The 26,869-nt window shown below is 28.0% G+C and overlaps 13 protein-coding genes across 13 annotated transcripts; 10 read left to right on the top strand and 3 right to left on the bottom strand.

The window, feature by feature from the left end:
• The first annotated feature begins 12 nt into the window (after window positions 1-12).
• T552_00304 (hypothetical protein) lies at window positions 13-1,326 on the top strand. The gene is made up of 2 exons (XM_018368919.1): window positions 13-330; window positions 380-1,326. The coding sequence occupies exons 1-2, from the start codon at window positions 57-59 to the stop codon at window positions 1,279-1,281; spliced, it is 1,176 nt and encodes a 391-aa protein (XP_018227183.1). The 5' UTR covers window positions 13-56; the 3' UTR covers window positions 1,282-1,326.
• A 148-nt stretch (window positions 1,327-1,474) lies between these two features.
• Window positions 1,475-2,412, bottom strand: T552_00303 (hypothetical protein). Its single transcript, XM_018368918.1, has 6 exons — window positions 2,371-2,412; window positions 2,159-2,325; window positions 2,025-2,118; window positions 1,853-1,986; window positions 1,639-1,810; window positions 1,475-1,590 (listed from the first exon to the last, which is right to left on the bottom strand). Exons 1-6 carry the CDS (start codon window positions 2,385-2,387, stop codon window positions 1,521-1,523), a joined length of 654 nt encoding a protein of 217 aa, XP_018227182.1. The 5' UTR covers window positions 2,388-2,412; the 3' UTR covers window positions 1,475-1,520.
• Window positions 2,413-3,794: 1,382 nt separating this feature from the next.
• T552_00302 (hypothetical protein) lies at window positions 3,795-5,287 on the top strand (the record flags this gene model as incomplete). The annotated part of the gene is made up of 6 exons (XM_018368917.1): window positions 3,795-3,927; window positions 3,992-4,390; window positions 4,461-4,513; window positions 4,595-4,661; window positions 4,828-5,035; window positions 5,146-5,287. The coding sequence occupies 6 exons, from the start codon at window positions 3,795-3,797 to the stop codon at window positions 5,285-5,287; spliced, it is 1,002 nt and encodes a 333-aa protein (XP_018227181.1).
• A 356-nt stretch (window positions 5,288-5,643) lies between these two features.
• T552_00301 (cytochrome c) lies at window positions 5,644-6,277 on the top strand. Its single transcript, XM_018368916.1, has 6 exons — window positions 5,644-5,707; window positions 5,750-5,823; window positions 5,891-5,904; window positions 5,949-6,090; window positions 6,134-6,188; window positions 6,236-6,277. Exons 1-6 carry the CDS (start codon window positions 5,686-5,688, stop codon window positions 6,253-6,255), a joined length of 327 nt encoding a protein of 108 aa, XP_018227180.1. The 5' UTR covers window positions 5,644-5,685; the 3' UTR covers window positions 6,256-6,277.
• Window positions 6,278-6,504: 227 nt separating this feature from the next.
• T552_00300 (hypothetical protein) lies at window positions 6,505-7,350 on the bottom strand. The gene is made up of 5 exons (XM_018368915.1): window positions 7,325-7,350; window positions 7,108-7,158; window positions 7,038-7,059; window positions 6,649-6,993; window positions 6,505-6,603 (listed from the first exon to the last, which is right to left on the bottom strand). The coding sequence occupies exons 2-5, from the start codon at window positions 7,135-7,137 to the stop codon at window positions 6,551-6,553; spliced, it is 450 nt and encodes a 149-aa protein (XP_018227179.1). The 5' UTR covers window positions 7,138-7,158; window positions 7,325-7,350; the 3' UTR covers window positions 6,505-6,550.
• A 668-nt stretch (window positions 7,351-8,018) lies between these two features.
• On the bottom strand, window positions 8,019-8,590 carry T552_00299 (hypothetical protein). Its single transcript, XM_018368914.1, has one exon. The coding sequence runs from the start codon at window positions 8,542-8,544 to the stop codon at window positions 8,062-8,064; it is 483 nt and encodes a 160-aa protein (XP_018227178.1). The 5' UTR covers window positions 8,545-8,590; the 3' UTR covers window positions 8,019-8,061.
• Window positions 8,591-9,327: 737 nt separating this feature from the next.
• Window positions 9,328-10,294, top strand: T552_00298 (hypothetical protein). Its single transcript, XM_018368913.1, has 7 exons — window positions 9,328-9,413; window positions 9,465-9,540; window positions 9,594-9,616; window positions 9,661-9,772; window positions 9,820-9,913; window positions 9,951-10,044; window positions 10,094-10,294. The coding sequence occupies exons 1-7, from the start codon at window positions 9,368-9,370 to the stop codon at window positions 10,246-10,248; spliced, it is 600 nt and encodes a 199-aa protein (XP_018227177.1). The 5' UTR covers window positions 9,328-9,367; the 3' UTR covers window positions 10,249-10,294.
• Window positions 10,295-10,389: 95 nt separating this feature from the next.
• Window positions 10,390-11,320, top strand: T552_00297 (hypothetical protein). Its single transcript, XM_018368912.1, has 2 exons — window positions 10,390-10,812; window positions 10,856-11,320. The coding sequence occupies exons 1-2, from the start codon at window positions 10,424-10,426 to the stop codon at window positions 11,277-11,279; spliced, it is 813 nt and encodes a 270-aa protein (XP_018227176.1). The 5' UTR covers window positions 10,390-10,423; the 3' UTR covers window positions 11,280-11,320.
• Window positions 11,321-12,220: 900 nt separating this feature from the next.
• Window positions 12,221-13,580, top strand: T552_00296 (ferrochelatase). Its single transcript, XM_018368911.1, has 5 exons — window positions 12,221-12,248; window positions 12,305-12,563; window positions 12,633-12,972; window positions 13,019-13,254; window positions 13,303-13,580. Exons 2-5 carry the CDS (start codon window positions 12,323-12,325, stop codon window positions 13,533-13,535), a joined length of 1,050 nt encoding a protein of 349 aa, XP_018227175.1. The 5' UTR covers window positions 12,221-12,248; window positions 12,305-12,322; the 3' UTR covers window positions 13,536-13,580.
• Window positions 13,581-14,034: 454 nt separating this feature from the next.
• Window positions 14,035-15,130, top strand: T552_00295 (hypothetical protein; the record flags this gene model as incomplete). Its single annotated transcript, XM_018368910.1, has 3 exons — window positions 14,035-14,047; window positions 14,198-14,622; window positions 14,700-15,130. 3 exons carry the CDS (start codon window positions 14,035-14,037, stop codon window positions 15,084-15,086), a joined length of 825 nt encoding a protein of 274 aa, XP_018227174.1. The 3' UTR covers window positions 15,087-15,130.
• A 953-nt stretch (window positions 15,131-16,083) lies between these two features.
• Window positions 16,084-18,813, top strand: T552_00294 (hypothetical protein). The gene is made up of 8 exons (XM_018368909.1): window positions 16,084-16,660; window positions 16,710-16,764; window positions 16,806-16,885; window positions 16,929-17,082; window positions 17,122-17,492; window positions 17,535-17,638; window positions 17,677-18,144; window positions 18,189-18,813. The coding sequence occupies exons 1-8, from the start codon at window positions 16,115-16,117 to the stop codon at window positions 18,718-18,720; spliced, it is 2,310 nt and encodes a 769-aa protein (XP_018227173.1). The 5' UTR covers window positions 16,084-16,114; the 3' UTR covers window positions 18,721-18,813.
• A 1,256-nt stretch (window positions 18,814-20,069) lies between these two features.
• On the top strand, window positions 20,070-23,405 carry T552_00293 (hypothetical protein; the record flags this gene model as incomplete). Its single annotated transcript, XM_018368908.1, has 2 exons — window positions 20,070-20,196; window positions 20,239-23,405. Exons 1-2 carry the CDS (start codon window positions 20,142-20,144, stop codon window positions 23,403-23,405), a joined length of 3,222 nt encoding a protein of 1,073 aa, XP_018227172.1. The 5' UTR covers window positions 20,070-20,141.
• A 284-nt stretch (window positions 23,406-23,689) lies between these two features.
• Window positions 23,690-26,869, top strand: T552_00292 (hypothetical protein; the record flags this gene model as incomplete). The annotated part of the gene is made up of 1 exon (XM_018368907.1): window positions 23,690-26,869. The coding sequence occupies one exon, from the start codon at window positions 23,690-23,692 to the stop codon at window positions 26,867-26,869; it is 3,180 nt and encodes a 1,059-aa protein (XP_018227171.1).

Here is a 26,869-nt window from a genome sequence, read left to right as displayed (position 1 = left end):
TGTACGGAAGTTTAAAAAATAGCATTTTAACCATAAAAAATAGAGATAAATTATTTATGAAAGAAGTTTATGCAGATGGTCGTGCAGACTGTCTTTTTTTTATGAATAGTTCCTGTAATAAGGGAAATTTATGTATTTATAGACATAGTATAGCAGCCCGTGAAAGTCGTGTACAATGTGAGGAATTTAAACAACGACAAACATGTACTAAAATTGGATGTGGTGAGCGTCATTTAACAAGTTATATTAGTGGGACATATTGTTATTGGGAGACTACACCTACAGGATGTACAAAGGTGATTTGTCCGTTTAAACATTATGATCAGCCTGGTATTTTTAAAGATAAGAAGGGACAAAAGAATCTAATAAAATGTATCAGGTTCTGGAAAACAATATATTTTATCTAATGTTCAGAATGATGTTTTGAAGAACGAGAAAAATAATAGTATTAATTCAAATTTAGTAGAAAAGACAGAATCAAATACAATGTCATTAGAAGTAAAAAAAAATGAAGAGAAAGAATTGGGAGTATCACCGCTTTCAGTGAATGTGGAACCGGAGAAAAAAAAGGCATTATTTAATGAAGAAGGGGTAGATAAAAAAAAACGTAAGCCAGAGTCAATATTATTGGCACCGACGACAGCGAAAAAACAAGAGAAATCGCCTGTAAAGGAAAATATAAAAACAACAATGCAACCATTACAGAATTCATCTATTCTTACTGCTATACCTACAGAACCTAAAGCTCTAAAAAAAAATTTTCAGCAGAAAGCTAGTCTTAAAAATTCGAAAACTAATAATTCTAGAAAGCAAGAGAAGCGTGGATTATCAGCAATTCATGAGAAAGATAATGTAGAATTTAGGGTTCGAACATTAGAGGAAATAAGAGAAGAAAAAGCAGCGAGATCTAAACTAATGGAAAAAAATAAAGAAATGGCTAATAAAGATAAAATACAAACTAAAGAAATTTCAAATATTGTTTCAAAAAATCTGATAGATCATTCTAAATCGGATATAGATAAAAAAGATGAAAATACAAAATGTACAGACCAAGCTAAAATAGAAATCCACTCAGAAGTTTTTTCTTTTCAAAAAAACACGATTAAATCTGAAAATCAATCAACTGATATAAAAAATAATTTGAATTCTACTTTATTTCTATCGGACGATGATCTAGAGTTTTTGAATGATAATGAAAATAATGTAATTGATATTATTAATGGAAGCAATGGTTTTGAAGACGAGGAATTAGCTGCATTTGAACGTGAATTAGAAATGTAAAAAAATACTAAATCGGCGTTTAGATTTATGTAAATAATTGTATTAAGATATCATGTTTATAATAATTTCAAAGTAAATTTTTACAAATATTTTAAATTAATTATTCATCTTTACATTTAAGGAAATAACACATATAATGATTACCAGTTTAATAATCTCTTAAATCTTCTAAAATATATTTAAATTTTTCAAACTTTATTGTTTCTAAAATACTATAATAATTTATAATTAAAAAGATCTTATTTTTTATTGGTAATAAAACTATCGACAAGTTCTTGCAATGGTGCATATTCCTTCTTCTCAATAAGACTAAAAACATCATAAGTATTGCTAAATATATTAGAAATGAATTATTACTTAAACTCGTTAACAAAGAATATAAAATGTTTAAAACTAGTATTTAAATGAGCTTCTTCTCCCAATGCTACAATAGCAGAAAAATGATGACAATAAATATGTGCATATACTCGAAAAAGACGTTTGTAAATTTGACGAATTATTAAAGAAAAGCACTTAGGAAAGGGAAATCCTATGATTTTTAATTTTATGCTTAATTATAAATTTAATAAACCATTTTTCGTCGGAAATACTGATTCATCATCAATAAAAGAAAGAACCCATTGAAGTAAAGTTTCTATATATTCTGGCGCACTCATTTTTGTTGGTTTTTTGTATCTATTAGAATCTTGCCATAAATATTCATATCTAAAATAAACAAATATGCCAGCTTAAAATAAACTTACTGTGATCCTGCAGACATCATTGGACATGTTTCACTTAGACAAAATTCTGTTATTGTTCCATAGAGCATATTTATTTGATTGTAAAAATCAACAGCTAGTTCAATAAGAAAATATTAAAAAATAATTTTACAAACTATTGGATGCGAGCCATTCATTGAGATCTTCACCTTCTGGGAGACAGACAACTCTGGATAAAGAACCTGATCCAAGAGTTTCCTTTGTATATTCTTTTAGAAGGAATCGTCTCTTGTTTTCCTCTATTTTCTTAGGTTTGAATGTTAATGTTCGTGTCCGTGAATTTCTATAAAACTCAGCTCTTTTCATTTTTTTTAAAGAGAATACTAACAAATTAAAAAATGACATTTTTCTTCTTGCAAAAGAATCCAAAGAAACAGCAATATTTGTTTATAATTTTATAAAATATCTTTTAGAGTTTTCTAACGTGTATAATGTATGTTGTCAACATATGTTACTATAGAAACAAACGAGTGGAAAAAAATCAATTTTAAAAAATAAGTACTATTTTTCTTAAATATAAGATTAAAGATGGAGAATATATGAAACAGATTCGCAATTTTAAAGCATTAATTTAAATTTTCATTTATAATTTTTTTCTTTGAAAAGTGTATTTATTTTTATATAATTTCTTAAAACAGTTCTACTGATAGCCATATTAAATATCATTATTATTATAAAATTTTATGAGTGATATGAATTGAATATAGAAAATGATTAATTTGTATGATTATTTTATATGATTATTTTGTATAATTATTTATATTTTAATATTTTAAAATATATTCTTTTATAACAAAATTACTATAAGTATTATTCATTTTCCAATTAAATAGATAATTTTTAATAAAAATATGTAATACTGAATACTAATTTGAAGAAAAGTTATTTTTATCATTTATTTATTCTTTTCTTAATAAATTTCATGTTTTAATAGAAAACTGTTTAAAGGATAACATGGATCTAATAAAAAAACGAATTTAAAACATACAATCAACACAATAATTATATCTTAAAAAAATTATTATATGTATGTATAATTCATATTAATTTTAAAATTAATTTTTTATATTTAAAAACAATTATTTTATTCTAAAACATAAAATAATTAGACATCTATACTCATATATTCCATATATTTGGTAAATGATTATTTATAAAAATATTTCTTTTAATTATTTTTTTATAAATTTTATGTTTCATTAAATTTTAACTCTTATCGCTTTAACTATTATCATATATTTTGTTAAATTTACTCATATATAATTATATTTGAAAAAATATACAGCTTAATATGTTATATTAATATGTGATGATATAGTTTTTACTTTTATAAATACAGATACTTGTCAAATTGTGTATAAACACTTACATGAAAAAATAACATTATTTTACTGTTCGACTATCATGAATGGCCGAGCAAAATTTACACTTAATATAGGCAAACAATCTCTCGAAATGTCAATACTAGTTCCCGTAACTTTTCATATACTAACTATGATAATTGGCCATTCTTTATTTATATTAATATTTATAAATTATTGGAGAATGTAATTGTTGTCATTCGAATTTATGTTATCCTAATAATATTGTTTGTTTTCAATGTAAAAAGTATATATATTAATTTAGCTATTATTAATGTTATTAGGTATCATTTGTTCTTCCATTAATGATTTACGTCCTGTTGAAATGCAATGATATATTATTTCCCCGAAATTCAATGTTACTCCTCTTTCCTTAACTATTTTTAAGGATATGATAGCTACCGGTGAAAATAACTCTGCAAATTTTAAAACATCTTGGAAACCTTTAAAGAATATACTTGTTGCAACATTTTCATCATGGAAAATTTTAAATGCATCCTTTTATAGTGTATATATTTATGAATGTTAGTTATTTATATTACTCATTTTATTATATAGGGAGTTGACAATTCCTTAATAGTTCTATAGATTTATCACAAATTCGCTCTTTTTATGATATTTTGTCGACTCTTCCAAATTATCATATTCGAGCTGTGTTAAAAGCGAATAACATTCTTCTTAAGCGCATTGGACGTCCACTTAGAAAGCTTTCAGATATTCTGATTCTTCTTATCCTCGAAAATCCATTTCTTTTTCAACATATTTATAAAAATGAATCTAATAATATTATCAAACGCACATTTGGTTATATTAGTAGCATGTCAAATGAAATCCGTCATTATATCATTAATTGGTTTTGCAATTATGATCCAAATATTTTATATAAAAAGATACAACTCTGTAATAGCTTTATTTCCAAAATACTTTATAAATATACACAAAGATGGATAGTCAAAGTGATTATGACACTAATTGGAGAATTAAAATGTCTGCTAGAATGATGGTTTTGTTGTGTAATAGTCTTTTATTTTATTTTATTCTATTTACTTTTTAATAGTCACATCTAATAATCAAAAAACAACTTTTCTTTCAGAATTTTATAATGCTATGGTATTTAAATATTATATTATTATTTTGTCTATTAAATATCTAAGGTTGATTATATAAAAATTATTAGATATTTCTTGTAAGTTAGATAACTTAAAAACTTTCTGTACCGGTTTAGTCGAGGAATTTCAACATCTATTAACATTTGAAGGTAATCTAGAAGATATCTTTTGCAGGGATTTTGTAGGAGAATATGAAGTATTTGGAAATGCTTGCTGATTACCTCTTTGCAAAAATGGAGAAAAAATTGCTGTCACAAATTTGAATAGAGAAGGTCTTTCATCTCTTTTTATCGAATTGTTTTAATATTTCATTAGAATATGTTAAAAGATATACCAGTTTTATTTTGAATACATCTATTTCAAAACAATTTGGGCCACTCAAAAGAGAATTTTATCATGTTTTTAGAGGAAATACTCTTTCTCTTTTTAGACAAGAAGAAATAGAACTCCTTATACGAGGATCACCCGAAAGCCTTCATGTTGATCAATTATGTGCAGTTGCTGTATATGATAGTTCAAATTCGTAGGAAACTAGCTCAGAAGAAGAAGTTATACAGTGATATGTTTTGAGATAATAAAAAATTAATTAATATATTTTAGGTTTTGGTCTATTTTTTAAAAAATAAAACCAAGTTTGCAGACAAGATTACTTGCTTTTGTTACAAGATCAGATCATATTCCAGCTACAGGCGCTGCTAATCTTTTATTTAAAATTTTTATTCTTGCAGATGATTGCAATAGATATCCTATCGCACATACATGTAAATTTATATAACTCATATTTTTAAATTTAATATATTGTTTATGTTTTAATAATTATGCCTTTATTGTTATAAAATTCATAAAAAACTTTACAATTTTCTTATAACTGCGATCTTTGATTCTGAAGGATTTGGATTAAAATAATTTTATAAACATGATTATATCTTAATTCATTCATTTTGTACATTTTTTTAAATTAACTATATTTTTTATGACAATTAATATATACATATCTTTACTTATATATTACATTATTTATACATATCAATCAATTTTGTACGTAAATATAACACTCATTTTATGATTTTTCAATCATTTTTTATGCATCTAAAAAAGATAAAATTACGAAAATACTAAAAATTTCGAAATTTTTAAATAATTTGATTTTATACAAATTTAATTTCTAAAACTATGAGCTTTTCGAAAGGAGATGGTAATATTAATGCCTTTGAGGATTTTAACTTATCTTTTTTAGTTGAAAGAGGCGCCAAGCTATTTAAAACTAGATGTGCTCAGTGCCATACAGTAGAAAAAGGCGGGCCACATAAAGTAAACATTTTTATAAATATATAATTATCTTTTTATCTATTTATTGACAATTTATTTTTTTAAATAGGTTGGACCAAATCTGTAATAATAAAATAAAATTTATTTATTATATAACTTATTTTTAGTAATGGAGTTTTTGGACGAAAAACAGGACAAGCAGAAGGCTATCAATATACTGAAGCTAATAAGCAAAAATCTATTGTATGGTCTGAAGATACATTATTTGAATATCTCGAAAATCCAAAAAAATATATTCCAGGAACAAAAGTATTTTAGAACAATTTAATGTAAAATATTTATTTATTTTTAGATGGTATTTCCAGGATTTAAAAAAGCATCAGATCGTAATGATATAATTACATATTGTAAGATAAATTAATTAATCAATTTTTTATAATTAATAAAAAAATAGTAAAGGAAGCAACTGCATAAATGATCGTACAATAAAATATTTTTTTAAAAAGTTGTCTTTCTAAAAAAAATATATGAAAGTAATTAATATTTGTTTTTAGTATTTTATTAATATAAAACATTTTGCTTTCCAATTTGATATATTTCTATGGGATTTATTACCTAGTAAAATATTCAAAAGAAAAACAACAAATGATTACAAAAAACAATTTTAAGCCGTTTTTGAAAAAGTACTGTCTTACAGTACAGTATCTTTTGTATGTCTATTAAAATATATCTATAAATATACTATGGATACAATTTATACTGAAACAGGCTACATTCGTTCAATTCCACCTCTAAAACTTGGCGCAAAATCTCTTGGTGTAACTAATCTTATTAACAAAAACACCAAAATATAAGTATATTCCTTACTTCCTTCTTTCTTATCCCCATGGTCACGACGCCGATATTCATATTTATCGCCTTTTGAAGACCTATAGGTATTGTCACCACCACGAGATACTCGAGAAACTTGTGGACGTGTTTGTCTTTTATGTGTATTTGGCAAAACTTCATTTGGAAGATGCAGCCATTCTCTCAAATAATCAATCCCCTCATTTGTGAGAATATAATAATAATATTGCCATGAAAATCGAGTTTTTAAGCATCCTTTTGATGTAAGCGATTGGCATGCCTTAATAACATGAAGATTAGGAATATCAGGAAGCTCTATTGAAGAAGAAGCGTTGAAATCTTTTTTAGCAACAAGAGTCCCATCTAAAAATTTATATAAAAATTACCATTACTTGATTTTTTTATACCTCTAAACAGAACCTCATATATCTAATATTAATTTGATTAGAAAAACGAAATAACCCTTCATCTACATACCCTTCTTCTGTTATTCTTAGGAATAAGCATTTCTCAAATATCAATTAAATCCTATAGCAAATTTGTCAGTAAATTGTCAAATGTTAATTTCATTAAATTATTTATTCATATTTCATCAAAAAGTTTATAAAAACTAGATTATCTAAGTAAAACCATATTCATATTCTTTCATATTTAAAGGCCTTAATCGCTTATATCTACTTTAAAGATTTTTTACCTTTTTAATTTTTTTTAAATACTAAAAAGTGAAAAATTAGTTTTAAACTTTACGTCGCTAAAAAAAATATCAAATAAAAAATATATATATAAATATATTAATTAGTTGTTATTGAAGATGTTTATAGATTACTTTTTCTATATTCTAATTGCTTTTGTCATACAATGTTTTTTAAATATAAAATTTAAACAAAAAAAAAAGATATTAAATTACATTACTGTCATATCTCAACAAATATTTGAGAAAATATACTTTATTCTTTCTGAGATACAAGCATTAAGTTTCAAAGAGCTTTGCTATCAAGCAAATATAATTAAATTGTCAGACATAATAATTAATAGTATCTTTTAACAATAACAATTATTTATATTTTTTTATTTCTAATTGACATATTTTCTATTTCTAACATATTTCCTATTTGAAAGATATAAATATAGCTAAAAGGAAATAACAACAGTACATATAATTTCTATACCTATTGATAACATAGGAATAAAAATCAACACGATCAAATAATCATGCCCTAAAAAGTATGTTTAATCCTTATAACTATATTTTTGACTTAAGCTCTTTAACATATTATGAAAATATGAAACAAACTTAAGCAAGATGCCAATTAATTGCTGAGAATATTTATTTACAAAGCCTAAACAAATCAATTATAATATAAATCATTAGCAAAATTCATTAATAAGGTATCATTATTCTTTATTAAGTAGTTAACACTATTAAACGTGTTATTCCCTTTTAAGTATAATTCCATCAACAAATTTAGTTTTGACTGAATGTAAAAACGTAGAACTAACGTCTTCTTTGCTCATTAAAGTATTATTATTATTATTATTATTTTGCAATGTCCTAAGGCAGTAATCACGAAAACTATTTTCGTCACATCCAACAATATAACACCATTTTTTCCAAAAATATTCATCTTCAGCTAATTTAGTTAAGATTTGCTTAACATTTCGTAACCATTGAAGATCGTCCATGCAATCCCTATCTACCGCTGTCCATAAAGTTTCCAAATTTTCACGAATATCTTTTGACAAATTGGAAAGAATATTAGAAAAAAAGACTGAATTATGTGCCATAATTTTTCGCATTTCTTTCGTACGGTTCGACATAGGAAGAAGAATAGAATCTGGACAAAGCATTAATGTAATGGTTTTATTCTTATATCCAGGTTCCGTCTGAAGACTTTCAGGTAGAGATTCTTTCATTCTTAATCACCTATTTTTAAATCGGCACTAGACGTATTTTGAAAACTAAACTTCATTAATTCCCTATTCATATTTACTTGAAAAATAATAACTAAAACACCTTTATGCGGCACAGAGCTAAATGATACTGGCTATATTTAATACAAAAGTTTCTATTATTCTCTAATAAGCTGTCGATTTAATCATCACAACAGAGATATTCACCTACCAATATTAGTTCTGAATCAATAGACTTCCTTAAATATCATTGCAAATCATATATATATGTTTCTTACCCTTCTTTACAATTTATTTTCTTGAGATATTAATCCATTCAATCCTTAATGGATTAATATTTTATATTTTGTTTTAACTCGCCCTCGAAATATATATTCCGTTCAAAGCAATGTACCTTTCAATTTTTAAAAAGATATGGAAAATTCGATATTATAATCAAAAGAAAACAATTATTTTTACGTATAAAACTTAATTACCCTTCCAGAATACCAACAAAACAGTACATTTTATGTATTTTTAATATTTGGCTGGTTATAGAAAAAAGCTATATTTACAGCAAAATTGATCTTAATCAAAAACATTTATAAAACGGAGTAACTTATTAACTTCTAATTATATTATAAAACGTGAAAAACTGAACATTTTTTCTTAACCGAATATCGAGTTTTTGTTATAAAATTAGAAATGCTGACTATATCTATATATCCATTATTTCTAAGAAATAATAGTTTTAAAATAGTAAATAAAATAGTTATTATTTGTATAATTATATGTTTTAAAATCTAAGAAAAAGAATATATTTTCCCAACAGCCTTTTGCCGAGACCATGAAAACTATGAAGAAACGCATACAATGCGATAAAAGAGATTATGGTCTGTTCAAATATCTTAATGAACCAAAATTATTCTAAAGGAATGTTTTAGTAAAAAGAAGACGCATTGAATCGGAAAAATACCCATCTTTATTACCTGAAAATGCTAATAATGATCATGAAGAAACGTAAAGTTAATTATTTTTTAGAAAAACGCTATTATTAATTAAGATATCATTAGTCATGCTACATTTGAAATATCTGGTAGATGGTTAAAATATTTCTGATTTTGTTAATAACAGAGGAAGCACAATCTACTTATAAAGTTTCGGCCAAAATATACATAGAAAACTTTAATTCTTTGCAAAATGATGCGCTTGAAAGGATGAGATGTGCTATAAAAAAAGCCAAAGAAGATAGGTAAAGGTGTTTTATTTATAACATATTAAACACTGATAAATTTATAGAAATGCAGATGATTATAAATTTAAAACTTTACTCGGAGACTTTTTAGCACTAGATGATGATCCGAAATATCTTTGTGATGCAGAAACATTAAAGGTATTCTCTTTTTTTTATACTTTAATAATTGCAAAAGAATAACATTTCATCCTTTCTTTCTATTTTGACTGACTATCAATTGGCTCTCGAGCGTTTAATAGCTCTTAGATCTTCTGATATTTATAAATACAGTTAAATGCATTTTCTCATTTTCTTTAGCATATTTTGATACTTTAACAGGAGATGAGCATAACAAAGAAACTAATCTTGCAAAAGCAGCAATTGCAAAAGTTATTTCAAATACTTTTTCTCAAATGAATAAGACTATGCTTCACAAAAAAGTATTAAAAAAGCTCACAAAAGCTGTTAATCTTGCTTTACTTAGCATTGAGTAAATCATTTCTTTCGATAATTTTACATATTTAAATTAACAAAAACATAAAAGCTAAAGTAATGTAATCTATACTGATTTGTTTTTTATATTTTATTTTATAAATATTTGAAATATTGCATTAATACTAAATTTTAAATTTTATCTTTAACGATAAAAATTACAAATACTACATAAAAATGATTAATACTATTGTGTCAACTTTTTCCCCATTTAAGACAATATCGTTCATCCTTCCATATGCATCAACTATAAAGGATGTTGAGAATTATTTGTCAGGACTTTTTCCACCTGGAAATTATTTATTATCACATCTTTCTGGAAAATTACTTTATCCTGAAGATACTTTGGCATCTTTATTAGATCGCTATGAATATTCAAATAATGCGAGAGTATGCATGTTAAGATATGTTCCAAAGGTTTTTGGAGGAAAAGGTGGATTTGGATCTCAACTTCGTGCTGCAGGTGGTCGAATGAGTAGTCGAAAAAAGCGTGGTGAAGAGGAAAATAAATCAAGTTGTAGAGATCTAAATGGAAGGAGAATACGGACTATAAATGAAGCGAAAGCGTATGTTTAATTCTTTAAAGGTTATCTTTTTTTAATATTATAGATTGGTTAAATATTTAAAAACAGCACCTATACGAAAACGTGAAATTTTAGCAGAACGAAAACAAAAGCTTGAAGCAATTATTAACGCTGAGCCTCTTTCTAAGAGAATAAAATTTGAGGATAATGAATTTTTAGAAAAAAGTGAAATAATAATCGATGATGTAAAGAATGCAGTAAAATTAGCAGCGCTAAAAAAGTTGAAGCATATTTCTGAAAACTCATTAACAAATAAATTTGACGAGAAGTGCCAACCACTAAATTCTAATAATGAAGAAAATTCTATAAATTCGAGAATATCATGTTCCTTGACTGGTAAAATTAATAAAAGATTTAATAAATGGGATCAAGACGATTCTCTTTCTGATAATGAAGACAATGTTCTTGAAGCTGATCAATACGAAAATGAAAGCACTAAAGGAAATTAAGAATTTGCTGAAGATTAATATATTACATCTGCATTTTAAATTTATAAATATATAATTTCTCAACTTTTAAAAATGGATAGATTGGGTTATAAAATACGTATTTTGTTTATAGAAGTTTTTGTCTTTTTTAATGAAGTTATAGCTCATAATTTATATTATGTTATTATAATTTCTTTATGGGAAAAAATTATATATTTTTCTATATTAAATCTAATAATATTTTATTATATAAAATAAGTTTAAAATAATTAAATGAGATTTCATTTAAACATTTTATATATAATAGTAAAATTTTATATGTTTCATTTACAGCTAAAAAGGATTTAAAGAATATTTATTATAATTTAGTTAAAAATACAAAAAAAAAAACCAAACATTCAACATATTTAAAAACTTATGAATATTTTTAGAATACTATACCTTAAAAAATCTTTTCATTAAAATAACATACCTGTATGTTATTTAATGAAAAATAGAAATCGAAAGGATATTATAGAATTTCATAAACTTAAATATGCAATAATAAATAACAAAAAATAGTTTGCATTGATCAAAATGAATGATATTTAACATAAAAAATTGTATCTTAATTATTCATACACGATTCAATAATGTTAATTACTAATACTAATTTAAAAATTAAATATTTTTGATTTTCAAAAATTATATAAAAAACGAACTATTTTTTAAACTACATTTTTCATTCCATTTTATAATTTTGTAATAGTGTTTTAATGTAAATAATCATTATATTTGATGATTATTCTTATCTAAAATTATTAAAAATTCATCGTAATCTAAAATTTTATATTTAGATCTGAAAAAAATTGGAAAGAAAATATAATTAATTCCCCAAGAATTATGAGAAACTGTCTAAAAAATATACCGTATAATCAGAGATTACTTTCGAAACCCTTACTTTTTTCTATGAACTTTACAACAAAAATAAAAAAATCTAATGGCCCTACGGTAAATTCTTATCAAACTTAAATTTTTCCATATTTTAATCTAACAAAACTAATTAGGGGATAGTTTTTCTAAATATGGGTGGTCCATCAGAACTTTCAGAAGTTAAAAATTTTTTATTTAGAATTTTTACAGATAGTGACTTAATTCCACTTGGATCAATGCAAAAATGGCTTGGATCTTTAATTGCAAAATTAAGGACGCCTAAAGTATTAAATTATTATAAAAAGATTGGAGGGAAGAGTCCAATTTATAGATGGAGCAGACTTCAAGCAGAGGAAGTTTGTAAAATTCTTGATAAAACATGCCCAAAAACAGGTATGATTTTTTATAAATCTTAAAAATTAAAAAAGAGTATACTTTATCAAAATATACTAATATTATTAGCTCCTCATAAACCTTATATTGCATTTCGATACTCAGATCCATTAACAGAATCAGTGTTATTGGAAATGTTAAATAATAATATAACTAATGCGGTGGCCTTTACACTTTACCCTCAATATTCATGTTCTACTACAGGGTCTAGTCTTAATGAATTATATAATCAGATTCAAAGACTTAATATACACGATCAAATTAATTGGAGTGTTGTAGATCGTTGGCCAACACATGATGGACTTATTAATGCTTTTAAAAATAATATTATAGAAACATTAAAAACATATCCAGAAAATGATAGAAATAATGTAATTATATTATTTACTGCTCATTCTTTACCAATGAGGTAATCTTATGTTAATAGCAAAAAATATTATTAATTTATTAACTAGTATTGTGAACCGTGGAGATCCATATCCACTAGAAGTTGCAGCAACCGTTTATGCTGTTATGGAAAAACTGAATTTTTCTAATCCTTATAGACTTGTTTGGCAATCTCAAATTGGACCATCAACATGGTTAGGCCCTCAAACAAATCATGTAATAACGGGTTTTACGAGAATGGGCAAACAAAATATCATTTTAGTACCTATTTCATTTGTTAGTGATCATATTGAAACATTGTTTGGTAAGATAATGGTATTATCATAAATTTTCATATATATTCATTTTTTAGAGTTAGATCTTAAATATATTGCCGATGCTAAGAAATCTGGGTTTAACGGTGTAAAACGAGTCGAGAGTTTAAATGATAACTCGACTTTTATTAAAGGGATGGCTGATATACTTAAAAATCATTTAACTAATGGGAGAAAAAGTAGTACACAACTTGAACTGCCATGCTCATCTTGTATGAGTTTAAAATGTCATTCAACAAAGTCTTTCTTTAATAATTTTAATTCATTGTAATTTATATAACAATAAATTGTAGATAGATTAAGCTTAAGCTCAGGATCAGTATTAAGGTCAGGGCAAAATCTTGGACTTTTCATTAGTTTTTATTATATTGTGGTAAAGTTAATGTTTGAGGATAATATTTCTCCTATGGTTACTGTTTATTTTGGCAACTGGATATTGTTTTCCTCTTTCTGTATGATGTATAATTGATGAAAAGCACATTTTTTATATATTTTTTCTGCAATTTAAAGTAGTATAAGCGAAAATAGAGAGAAGAATGTGTTTAATGGAACCAAAAATGCATGTCAAATATCATTAATCAAGTATTTTTTGATTAAAAATAAGGATCAAAAAAGGATTGATTATAAATCAATATTGAAAACAATGCAGTGATTAAAGAAAAAAATTAAGAATTAGTTATTTGAATGAAGTTAAAAATAGGGAAGACTCTGGATTTAAGAATAATGATATAGTATTAAAAGTAATAAAAGTTTTGAATGAATTGAAATAAATGTTAAAAGTCAGTAAATAAAATCTAATATATATATTATTTTATAAAAAACAATTGAATGGTATGAAAAGGAATATAGAAAAAAGCAAAAAAGATCATTTAAATTTATAATTAAGATTTGTAATGATTTTTATTTTTAATAGTTTTTCCTAATTTTTTAAAGGTTTATTAGAAATTATTGTCAGGGAAGAAGAAATCCTTGCTTATATTTTGAAAGAAGATCATGATGATGATGATACTTGTAAAGAAAAATTTAAAGAATATTGTGAAGAATTGAGAGATATAGATTCAGAATTAAATGAAGTTTATAGCAAAGTTAAAGAAATTTCTGGTAATATAGAACAAAAATGCAAAAACCCAGAACTGAAGATTCATGGAAAAGTGGACGATCTTTGTAATTATATATATCTATTTATGAATACTAGTATCACTTGTAAAGATTGTAATGAACACATACAAAAATGTTTGTTTTTAGAATTTACAAAAATTCATGGTATTCAGACTACTTCAATTACTTTAAAAAATTATATTATCTATACGAGCAAGAAAAAAAGAGAAACAAAGTTATTCTTAGAGCTATTGGCACTGGTATTACTGAATCTAATGATTTCCAGGAAAAAAGGTAGGAAATTAATAAATTAAAATCGAATGATAAAAAGTTTAAGGAATGTCAAAGAATAGTATTAGAAAAGTGTGCTACACTTGAAAATAATAATATTGAGATTTTTTTCAGATGTCTTCTGCCAAAGGAGATATGTCTTAGACTTGAAAAAAATATTTTGACTCAATTAAAAGATCTAGAACAAGTTTTGAATGCGGTACAGGATTATCCTAAAGAAAAGGACTGTGTTGAATTGAAAGAGAATTGTGAAGGTATTTTGAAAGATTTAGGATTAAATAATGAGAAATGCGTTACATTGAAAGAGCGCTATGAATATTTTAAAGTTACAAAAGAACTGAAACATGTGTTTTTGAAAGAAGAAAGTGATATATTAGCGAATAATCAAAAATGTATGAAAGATTTTTTGTATATATCTATTATTTGTATATAGCATATGAAATTTTGAAGAATAATACATAAATTTTTAATGAAGAATTGAAAAATGAAGTTTTAATTATTTTATCAGACAATCTTACTCCAAGACTATGCTTTATAGGGTAAAGTTTAAGCTTATCGCAAAGCTAGTAAAGTTTATGATTATGATAAGAATGAGTTTAAGTTTATCGTAGAAGAATAAGTGAGCTATATTGTTTATTTTTAAAAAGCTAGTAAACTTTATGATGAAAAAATTAACAAAATCTATTGCTTACCCTAAAAAAACCAGCAAAGTCTAAGTTTATTGCAAAAGAATTAATAAAATCTATTGTTTATCAAAAAAAAACTAATAAAATCAAAGATCATTATAAAAGAATTAATAAACTGTAAGTTTATTGCAAAAAAACAACTAAACTTTATGATTATCTTAAAAAAATTAATAAATTTGTTTATCGGAAATTAGTCTGTCGTTAGGGAGAGGCTAGTGGAGATTTGATAAGAGTAAATTGGAAGGAGTTTGATTGGAGATTAAAAGGATGGTTCAATTTAAAAGTATTTTTATTAAAAGTAACAAATTGGATAATGTTGAATTGATTTTTCATTAATTAGAACAAAAGACCAGAATTTAAAGATGTTTTTATTAAAAGTAAAATCAGATCAATTTTTATTTAAAAATAATAAGTTAAAATGAAATTAAAAAAATTTTGTTAAAAACAGTAGATCAGATCAAAGTTTAAAGAATGTTTTATTAAAAATAATAGGGTCAATGGAAACATTGATTTTTTATTAATAAAAGGAGAGAAAAAATTATAAAGGGTGTTATTAAAGATAATAAATTAAATGAAAATAAATTAATCTTTTATTAGCAAAAACAAGAGGGCAAAGATTAGAGGTCTTCTTGAAGATAGGGTTAGGGTTTAATAATCTGATTAAATATTTTTAATGCTAAAGTTAAACTTTAAAAAATTTAAGAATTTCTAACTAAAAAGTTAAGAATTTCTAATTAAAAAGTTAAGATAAATACTTTTTTCTTAACATTTCATCATGATTTTCAAGATATTCCTTACTCTTCTCCTATACTGGATCTATTTAGTTAGAGTAAGATGTGAAAGGAAGCCAGTAGACTTTGAGAATAATGATTATTATCATTTTCATTTCTCAGAAGATGTTGATATTGAGGAGTTTTCGCGGGCGTTAGGATTTAAACATTATATGAAACTAGAATATCTGGATAACCAGCATATATTTTCTATAGAAAAGGGTGTTTTAGAAGACGAAATTAAAGAAAAAATTGAGAATTATTTTGGTTTAGAAAAGGGAAGAAATGCAATAGATGGGTTTAATAGTGACAAGCTTTTTTATTATGAGAAACAAAAGTTGGTCAAGCGAGTAAACAGGGGTCTGATAAGAGACGATATATATTTTGATAACCAAGATCTTTATAATGATGAAGAAATTGTCAATAATGTTGTAAAAGATCCGACGGTAGATCAGGCGAAAAAATCGACGGAAGATTCAAAAGAGAGGTTAAATGAAATTAAAAAAAAATTAGATATAAAGGACCCTTATTTTGATAAACAATGGTATTTGGTATAGTTTATTCTTTTTTTTTTTTTTTAAAATCTAATTTTTTAATTAGTTCAATACGAAAGACCCTGGTGTAGATATAAATGTTACAGGTGTATGGTTACAAGGTTTGATATTTGTGTTGTTGATTGCCTTTTAATGATTTTAGGGATAAGGGGAAAAGGTGTAACAGTTGCCATTGTACATGATGGCTTAGATTATCGTAACCTGGATTTGGCTCCAAATTATGTTTGAAAAACTATTATAAAATCACTATTTTAACTCTTTTCAGAATTCTGAGGGTTCATATGATTTTAATTCTAACGATTCCGACCCAAAACCTACATTTCCTTTTTACACGCGTGGTACTAGATATGCAGGACAAGTGGCAGCCGCCAGGAATGATTTTTGTGGGCTTGGTGTTGCGTATGAATCTAATGTTTCAGGTATTTTTCCTTGATTGGTACCAATCTAATATTGTTAAGGATTAAAATTTTTCTCTATTGCGTCTTCGAAAGAAGCAAATGCTCTTACTTATAAATTTGATCTTAATCATATTTATGCTTGTACCTGGGGGGCTTCTGATAAAGGAAATTTATTTCAAAAAATTTCTCGTTCTACTTATTCTGCAATTATTGAAGGGATAAATAAAGGAAGGAATGGCCTTGGTTCTCTATATGTTTTTGGAACTGGAAAAGGTGGAGATTATGATGATTGTAATTACGATGAATATGCAAATAGTCCATATACTATTACTATCGCTGCTATAGATGCAAATGATAAAAGATTATATTATTCAGAGTCATGTTCTTGTATTTTGGCTGCTACATATTCTGGTGGAAAAAATGGACCTATTGTAATTTTTTCTTTTATTTTTATAATAAATTTATCGTCTTAGTATACTACGGATGTTGGTAAGAATGGATGCACTGCTGATCATTCTGGAACTTCTGCTTCTACAGCGATTGCTTCAGGTGTTATTGCTCTTCTTCTTTCAGCACGGTAAGAATATCATTAAAATTATTTGACTAAAAAATTAGATCCGATCTTACATGGCGTGATGTTCAAGCTTTGATTGTTAAAACAGCTCTTCCATTTAGTACAGAACATTATACATGGGAGAAACTTCCTTCTGGACGTTATTATCATAATAATTTTGGCTTTGGAAAGCTAGATGCATATGCAATGGTTCAACAAGCAGAAACATTTCAAAAATTAAATCCTCAGACAAAGTTTTCAATTCCAATAATAAAAATTGATAAGAAGTTTTCTGAAAGCAATGGACGTATCACGAGCAGTTTTTATATTCATGGTGGATATCCTACGCATTATAACTTTAAAAGTTTGGAATATGTTGGTGTTTCATTTCGTTATACGCACAAATTTATAGGTCATCTGGAGTTTAATATTACCAGTCCTTCTGGAATTACTTCACAATTAGCACATAGACGTGGTAATAGTAAGTTTCGTGGTCGTGTTGATTGGACTTTTATAACTGTAAAGCATTGGTATTTTGTTTCATTTTATAAAATAATCACTAATGATTTTTTAGGGGAGAATCCATTGTAGGTAACTGGACTATCGATGTTGAAGATCAAGGCGATCGGAATCTAGATGATCAAGTTTATGATTGGCAACTTCATTTTTTTGGAGAGTCCTGTGATCCAAATAAAGTACCAGTTCTTTCATACCCTTTTATAACTAGATATCCAACTACTATGCCTCCACCGGAACCAAATACTACGCTTTTGTCACCTGTATGTTTTACATCGGAATCACCATCTGCATCGCTACCGCCTACACCACAACCGGAGCCACAACCAGAGCCACCTGCACCTGCACCACAACCGGAACAAAAACCAACATCAATAACTTCATCTACATCTACGACTTCAAGCAAAACTAAAACATCAACCACTCGAAAAGCTTCATCTACTACAAAAACCTCTACACGGCCGTCTCCTACTGAGGGTACTTTTACTGGATCAAGTGCTTCTCATCTTTCATTCTTCGAAAAAAGGCATTTGTTACTTCAAATGATATTATTGTTATTCTTTTTCTTATTTTTGGGTTACTCTTTTTAACCTATAGGATTTTTAAGAAAACGGACATCTCAGCGATAGACTTTCTATAATTGAAGCACTTAATGATGATTCTGATCCAAATATATCTTAAGAAATCGAAAAAGCTGCTATGTTGAAAAAAAACCGTTAATTCATTCAATATTAATGATACTGCTGATTTTGATCTGCATGAACAACATACTCTTCATATTTAAATAATTAATTTTAATTCTATTTATGTATATATTTTTCTAATATATTTATGTATATATTTTTCTAATATATTTATGTATATATTTTTCTAATATATTTATGTATATATTTTTTTAATATATTTATGTATATATTACTTGACCTATCATCCACCTTATGCTTTCTTGCTCCAACTTACTCTGATATTATATCTTAACATTAAAAATATAGAGAAGCTAGAATTGCTTAGAAAAGTGCTTAATCAGTTAGCATATTCTATTTTCTTGAATTATTTTCAAAGAAGAATGTACTCAAATGTATTATATTTATTAGTATATTTTATAGAGGTTTTTTTCTGATAAAAAAAGTGGTAATCATTGGATCAGGGCCTTTTGGGTATATTTTAACTAAATATGAACTTTATTTATAAAGTACTAGTTATATGGCAATTATTTATCTTGAAAGAGAAGAATTGAAGCTAATTCTTTGTTAAGGAATCTTATCTAATGGTATTGCATTAGATGGAGAGATAACAACATAGAATAAAGGAATAAAAGAATCTGATAACCCTTTATTAATATCTTAAACATAGAAGAGATGTAGAAAATTACCAGGGATTTTCTGATGGTATTTTGGGTCTTTTATTAATCTAAGCTTTAGAAAGCAGTCAGAAAAAATAAGCATTTCTGGAAAATTAAAGTAATATAAGAAAAAATAGAGAAGAGAATGTGTTCAATTAAACTAAAAGTACATGTCAAACATCATTAGTCGAGTATTCTTTAATTAAAACTAAAGATCAGAAGTATTGATTATAAATCAATATTGAAAACAATGCAATGATTAAAGAAAAAAATTAAGAATTAATTATTTGAATAAAGTTATAAATAAGAAAGATACTGGATTTAAGAATAATAATATAGTATTAAAAGTAGTAAAAGTTCGAAATGAATTAAAATAAATGTTAAAAGTCGGTAAATAAAATCTAATATATATATTATTTTATAAAAAACAATTGAATGGGATGAGAAAAAATATAGAAAAAAACAAGAAAAATCATTTAAATTTATAATCAATATTTGTAATAATTTTTATTATTAATAGTTTTTCCTAATTTTTTAGGGTTTAATAGAAACTGCGAGATTGATCTTAAAACCTTTTCATGAAATAACTATCAAGCTTAATAAAGGACCCAATTTAGAAGCATATTTTTAATATTTATGCTATATATTGGGATCCTGAAATAATATGAAATGCTTTTTTCCAAAATTAATAAAATTATAGTTCTAGGAATATTGATTTTAATTGGTGATTATATTTTGGATTATTTTTATTTTTAACTATTTATAGTTCCTACTTATGGCAATCAAAGCACACATTTGAAAACTAGAGATTCTCAAGAAAGCGCAGTAAATACGCCGCTTAAGGATTTTGTTGTTGAGGATGAAGATATCATTGCTTATATTTTGAAAGAAGATTATAAAAATGAAAATAAATGCAAGCTAAAGCTTAAGGAATATTGTGAAGAATTGAAGGTTATAGATCAAGGATTAAATAAAGTTCATAGTAAAGTTAAAGAAATTTGTAATAATGTAGAACAAAAATGCACAGATACGAAAGCAAAGATTGAAAAAGAATTGGAAGCTTTTAAAAATGAACTTAATTTATTGAAAAATTTCATAAATGAAGGAAATTGTGAAAAATATGAAGAAAAATGTATACTTTTAGAGGATGCAGATCCAGCTAATCTTAAGGAGAACTCTATCAACTTGAGGGAAGGATGTTACATATTCAAGCGTGAAAATGTGGCAGAGGAGCTTCTTTTGAGGGCGCTCGGAAAGGAAGCTAAAGATGATGGTGAATGTAAAGGAAAGATGAAAGATGTTTGCCCAGTGTTAAGTCGAGAAAGCGACGAGTTGATGACTTTTTGTCTTAATCCAACTAGCACGTGTCCATATCTAAAAAACAAATTAGAAAAAGTTTGCGAGTCTTTAAAAAAAAAACTTAAAGATGGCGAATTAGTGGAAAAGTGTCATGAAAGACTTGAGAAATGCCATTTTTACGGAGAAGCGTGTGATAAACCAATGTGTGATGAGGATAAGACGAAATGCAAGGAAAAAAATATTACATATAAAGCTCCAGGATCCGATTCTAGTCCTGTCGAACCGAAGCCGTCGTTGTTGACAAGGATTGGGTTGGAAGATGTTTATAAAAGAGCTGAAAAACATGGGATTATTATTGGAAAAGCAGGAGTGGATCTACCAAGAAGGTTTGGTGATGATTTACTCCAAGATCTCTTGTTAGTGTTGAGCAGATATGAGCGAGAGAAGGAACCAGATAAAAAGTGCAAAAAAGCGTTAGGAAAATGTGATGATTCTAAGTATTTGGATACTGAATTGGAAAAGTTATGCAATGATGGAAAGAAACAAGAAAAATGCGAAAAAATGCTAGATGTAAAAGAAAGATGTACAAAACTCAAATTAAATCTTCATCTGAATGGGTTGTCTACGGAATATGATGAAAAAGCTGATTCAGATCTTTTATTCTGGAGAGAGCTGCCAATATTATTTACGAAGGGAGAGTGTACAGAACTTGAGTCGGAATGTTTTTATTTAGAAACAGCGTGTAAAGATAATGAGATTGATCAAGCGTGTCAAAATGTACGAGCAGCGTGCTATAAAATGGGACAAGATAGGATGTTGAATAGGTTCTTTCAAAAGGAACTAAAGGGGAAGCTTGGTGATTTAAGATTTGATAGTGAAAGTCTTAAAAAATGCCAAGAATATGTGGTAGAAAACTGTGCAAAACTTAAAGATAAAAGATACCTTCCAAAATGTCTTTACCCTAAAGAACTATGTTATGCGCTTTCAGATAATATTGTTGTTCAATCAAGAGAGTTAGGTGTGCTTTTGGATGGTCAGAGAGATTCTCCATTAGAAAAACATTGTCTTGAATTGGGGGAGAAGTGTGATGAACTTGATAGGGATTCATATTTGAATTCTGGAAAGTGTGAAACATTGAAAAGACGCTGTGAATTTTTTAACGTTACAAAGAGATTTAGAAAAGAATTTTTAAAAAGAAAAGATGATTCGTTAATGACTCAGGATAATTGTACGAAGGCGTTGCATGAGAAATGTGAAGCTTTATCTAGGAGGAGAAAGAATCCATTTAAGGTTTCATGTGCTTTGCCAGGAGAAACATGTAAATATATGGTACACCATACAAGACAAGATTGTTTTTATTTAAATGCCAACATGGAAATTGAACAAATTGTAGAAAGAATTGAAGAAGAAATTGAAAAAGTAAATGAAAAAGCAAATGAAACCTTGGTTGAAGAACTCTGCACAACATGGGGCCCATATTGTCACCAATTTATGGAGAATTGTCCAAGTACTTTGAAAAAAAATAAAATTAAACCAGATTATAATTGTGAAGAACTCGATGAAAAATGCAGGGATACTTTTAAAAAGTTGGAATTGGAGGAGGAGCTGAGTCATCTGTTGAAAGGCAGTTTAAGCAACGGTAATCAATGTAAAGAAGCATTAGGAAAGCGTTGCACTGAGTTGCAAAATAATGAAACATTCAAAATTCTGCTTGATAAGTGTGATGTTAATACCAAGGGAACTGTTTGCGCGAAATTAGTTAAAAAAGTAAAAGAGAGATGTCTTACTTTAAAAGACGATCTAGAGGAAGCGAAAAAAGAGTTGAAGGTCAAGAAAGAAGAATACGATAAACTCAAACAGGAGGCAGAAAAATCTACAAAGGAAGCTAGCTTATTGCTATCAAGACCTAGACAAACTGTAATGCCAAGTGCGCAGAATGGCAGTGCTTCTGAAGAAGTATCACAACCACCGTCAGCACCAGAAAAAGAGTCATCACCACCACAACAAGTACCAGCAGGGTCATCATCATCAGACTCATCATCACAATCACAAGGGTTACCATCATCACCAGAGTCATTACCACCATCATCATCAACTGGTGGGACGCCAAACGCATCAGATGGAACGACGGGCCCTTCAAAACTTGGACTCGTTAAAAGAGCATATGTAGATGGAGAAGTATCAGAAGCAGAGGTAAAAGCATTTGATGCAACGACAATAGCATTGGAGCTGTATTTGGAATTGAAAGAGGAATGTAAAGCTTTAGAACTAGATTGCGGTTTTAGAGAGGATTGTCCGAATTCTAAAGAAGTTTGCGGAGAAATAGACACGTTATGCAAAGAAATAGAACCATTAAAAGATAAGCCTTATGAAAAAATAACAGAACCGTGTACATTATTGCAGACGACGGATATATGGGTGACGAGTACGTCGATAGTGACGTCAACAGTCACGTCGACCTCGATGCGCAGGTGCAAGCCTACCAAATGTACTACTGATTCAAGCAAAGAGACACAGAAAGGAGAAGAAGAAGAAGAAGAAGAAGAAGTAAAGCCAAATGATGGGATGAAAATAAGAGTTCCTGATATGATTAAAATAATGTTGTTGGGAGTGATTGTTATGGGGATGATGTAAAATGAATGAAAAAATGTTAATAGAATGAAAATGTGCATATATCCATTGTTTATATATAATAGAAATCTAAATGAATGAAATGAAGTTTTAATCATTTTAGTCCGCCATTTTAATTAGCGACTTAGCTTTATTTGGTAAAGTTTAAGCTTATCGTAGAAGAGCTAAAGTTTATGATTAATGATAAGAACTCTAACTTGTAAAAAATCGTTTCAAAACAACTTTTCACTCACTTCCCTACATCCAACTTAGAAACAATAGTTTAAACTCCCTACAAAGGGGTGGCAATGGCACGGCCGGTTAAGAGGCAAGCATTAGGAGTACAAGATGACATTAAGGAAGAACACCTTTTGGCTTTCATTGCGAAGGAGAAATATGAAAACGGATGCAAAGATGAACTTAAAAAATATTGTGAAGAGTTGAAGAAAGCAGATGAAAATCTAGAGAATGTGGATGAAAAAGTTAAAGGACTTTGTGATGATAAAAAACGAGATGGAAAATGCCAAGAACTGAAAGACAAAGTTAAAAAAGAATTGGAAACTTTTAATGATGATCTTGAAGCATCGGTAGATGACATACAAGATGAAGATTGTAAAAAACATGAAGAAAAATGTATACTTTTAGAGGAAGCAGACCCAACTAATCTTAAGGAGAACTGTGTCAAGTTGAGGGAAGGATGTTACGAATTGAAGCGTAAAAAGGTGGCAGAGGAGCTTCTTTTGAGGGCGCTCGGAGGGGATGCTAAAGAAGTGAATGAATGTAAAGGAAAGATGAATACTGTTTGCCCAGTGTTAAGCCGAGAAAGCGACGAATTGATGTCTTTCTGCCTTGATCCGACTAAAACGTGTAAAGCGCTGGAAACCAAATTGAAGGATGTTTGCCAGCCTTTACAAAAAGAATTGAATAAGAACGAATTAGACGGAAAGTGTCATGAAAGACTTGAGAAATGTCATTTTTATGGAGAAGCGTGTGGTAATACAAAATGTAAGGATGATAAGGAGCAATGCGAGGGAAAAGGAATCATATATAAAGCGCCGGAGTCTGATTTTAGTCCGGTCAAGCCGAAGGCGTCGTTGTTGAGAAGGATCGGGTTTGATGATGTCTATAAAAAAGCTGAAAAACATGGGATTATTATTGGAAAAATAGGAGTGGATCTACCAAGGAAGTCAGGTACAAAATTTCTGCAAGATCTCTTGCTACTGTTGAGCAGAGATGAGAATGATGCAGGGAAGAAATGCGGTAAAGCGTTAGGAAAATGTGAAACTTCTAAGTATTTGAATACTGATTTGATGGAGTTATGCAAAGATGCTGATAAACAAGAAAAATGCAAAAAAATACTAGATGTAAAAGAAAGATGTACAAAACTCAAGTTAAATCTTTATGTGAAAGGGTTGTCTACAAAATTTAAAGAAGATGAAAAATCAGATCTTTTATCGTGGGTAAAGCTTCCAACCTTTTTTATAAAAGGAGAGTGTGCAGAACTTGAGTCGGAATGTTTCTATTTAGAAAATGTGTGTAATAATAAGATTGATGAAGCATGTCAAAATGCAAGAGCAGCGTGCTATAAAAAGGGACAAGACAGGATGTTGAATAAGTTCTTTCAAAAGGAATTGAAGGGAAAGCTTGGTCATGTAAGATTTTATAGCGATCCTAAAGATTGTAAAAAATATGTGGTAGAAAACTGTACAAAACTTAAAGAAGATAAAAGATACCTTTCAAAATGTCTTTATCCTAAAGAACTATGTTATGGGCTTTCAAATGATATTTTTCTCCAATCCAAAGAGTTAAGTGCGCTTTTGGATGATCAAAGGGATTTTCCATTTGAAAAGGATTGTGTTGAATTGGGAGAGAAGTGTGATCAACTTAGTAGTGATTCATTATTGAATTTAGAAAAGTGTATAACATTGAAAAGACGCTGTGAATACTTTAAGGTTACAGAGGGATTTAGAAAAGTATTTTTAGAAAAAAAGGATGATTCGTTAATGACTCAGGGAAACTGTACAAAGGTATTGCATGAGAAATGTAATACTTTATATAGGAGGAGAAAGAATTCATTTAGTGTTTCATGTGCTTTACCAGAAGAAACATGTAGTTATATGGTATTCCACACAACTCAAGATTGTAAATATTTAAAAGAAAACATCAAGAATGGAGGAATTGTAGGAAAAATTGGAGGAGCAAATGGAAATGAAACAGCACTTGAAGAACTCTGCACAACATGGGGCCGACATTGTCACCAACTTGTGAAGAATTGTCCGGATCAATTGAAAGAAAATAACAATGATCAAAACTGTGAAAAACTCGATGAAAAATGCAGGGATACTTTTGAAAAGTTGAAAGCGAAGGATGATTTGACTCATCTGTTGAAAGGAAATTTAAATAATGAAGAAAAATGTAAAGAAGCATTAGGAAAGAATTGCACTGAGTTGAAAAAGAATCAACCATTCAAAATTCTGCTTAGTGATTGTGAAAAAGATAAGCAAAATGTTTGCAAAGAATTAGTTGAAAAACTAAAAAAGAGATGTCCTACTTTAAAAGCCGGTCTGGAGAATGCGAAAAAAGAGTTGACAGAGAAGAAAAAAGAATACGATGAGCTCAAACAGGTAGCAAAAGAATCTACGGAGAAAGCTAAGTTATTACTATCGAAGCCTCGACAAACTGTAACTCCAAATGCGCAGAATGGCAGTGATTCTGGATCAGCACCACCAGCACCACCAGGGCCACCACCAGCACAGCCACCATCAACTGACGGAACGGCAAACACGTCAGGTGTAACACCAGGAGCACCAGATGGAACACCAGGCACAACAGGTGAGACGAAGAATCCAAGCCTTGGACTCGTTAAAAGAGAATATGTAGCTGAAGGAGTATCAGAAGTAGAAGTAAAAGCATTTGATGCAACGACGATAGCATTGGAATTGTATTTGGAATTGAAAGAAGAATGTAAAGCTTTAGAATTAGATTGCGGTTTTAAAGAGGATTGTCCAGATACTAAACAAGCTTGCGAAAATATAGACACTTTATGTAAACTGGAACCATTAGAAATTAAGCCTCATCATACAGAGACAATAACAAATAAGGTGACGGAAACGAAGACGGAAACAAAGACTGAAACAAAGACTGATGACAAGGCTGATGAGAAGACCGGTACGAAAACTGTTACAGAAACCAAGACAATAGGTGGAGGAAAAGTAACAGAAGAGTGTACATTAGTCAAGACAACAGATACATGGGTGACGAGTACGTCATTGCATACGAGTACGACAACGAGTACGTCAACGGTGACGTCGACAGTGACGTTGACTTCGATGCGCAAGTGCAAGCCTACCAAATGTACTACTGATTCAAGCAAAGAGACACAGAAAGAAGAAGAAGAAGAAGTAAAACCAAATGATGGGATGAAAATAAGAGTTCCTGATATGATTAAAATAATGTTGTTGGGAGTGATTGTTATGGGGATGATGTAA

This window comes from Pneumocystis carinii, assembly GCF_001477545.1.
Source record: "Pneumocystis carinii B80 chromosome Unknown supercont1.2, whole genome shotgun sequence".
Taxonomy (NCBI): domain Eukaryota; kingdom Fungi; phylum Ascomycota; class Pneumocystomycetes; order Pneumocystales; family Pneumocystaceae; genus Pneumocystis; species Pneumocystis carinii.
The sequence above is the reverse complement of the archived record's forward strand: the minus strand, read 5'-3'. Positions and strand labels throughout refer to the sequence as shown.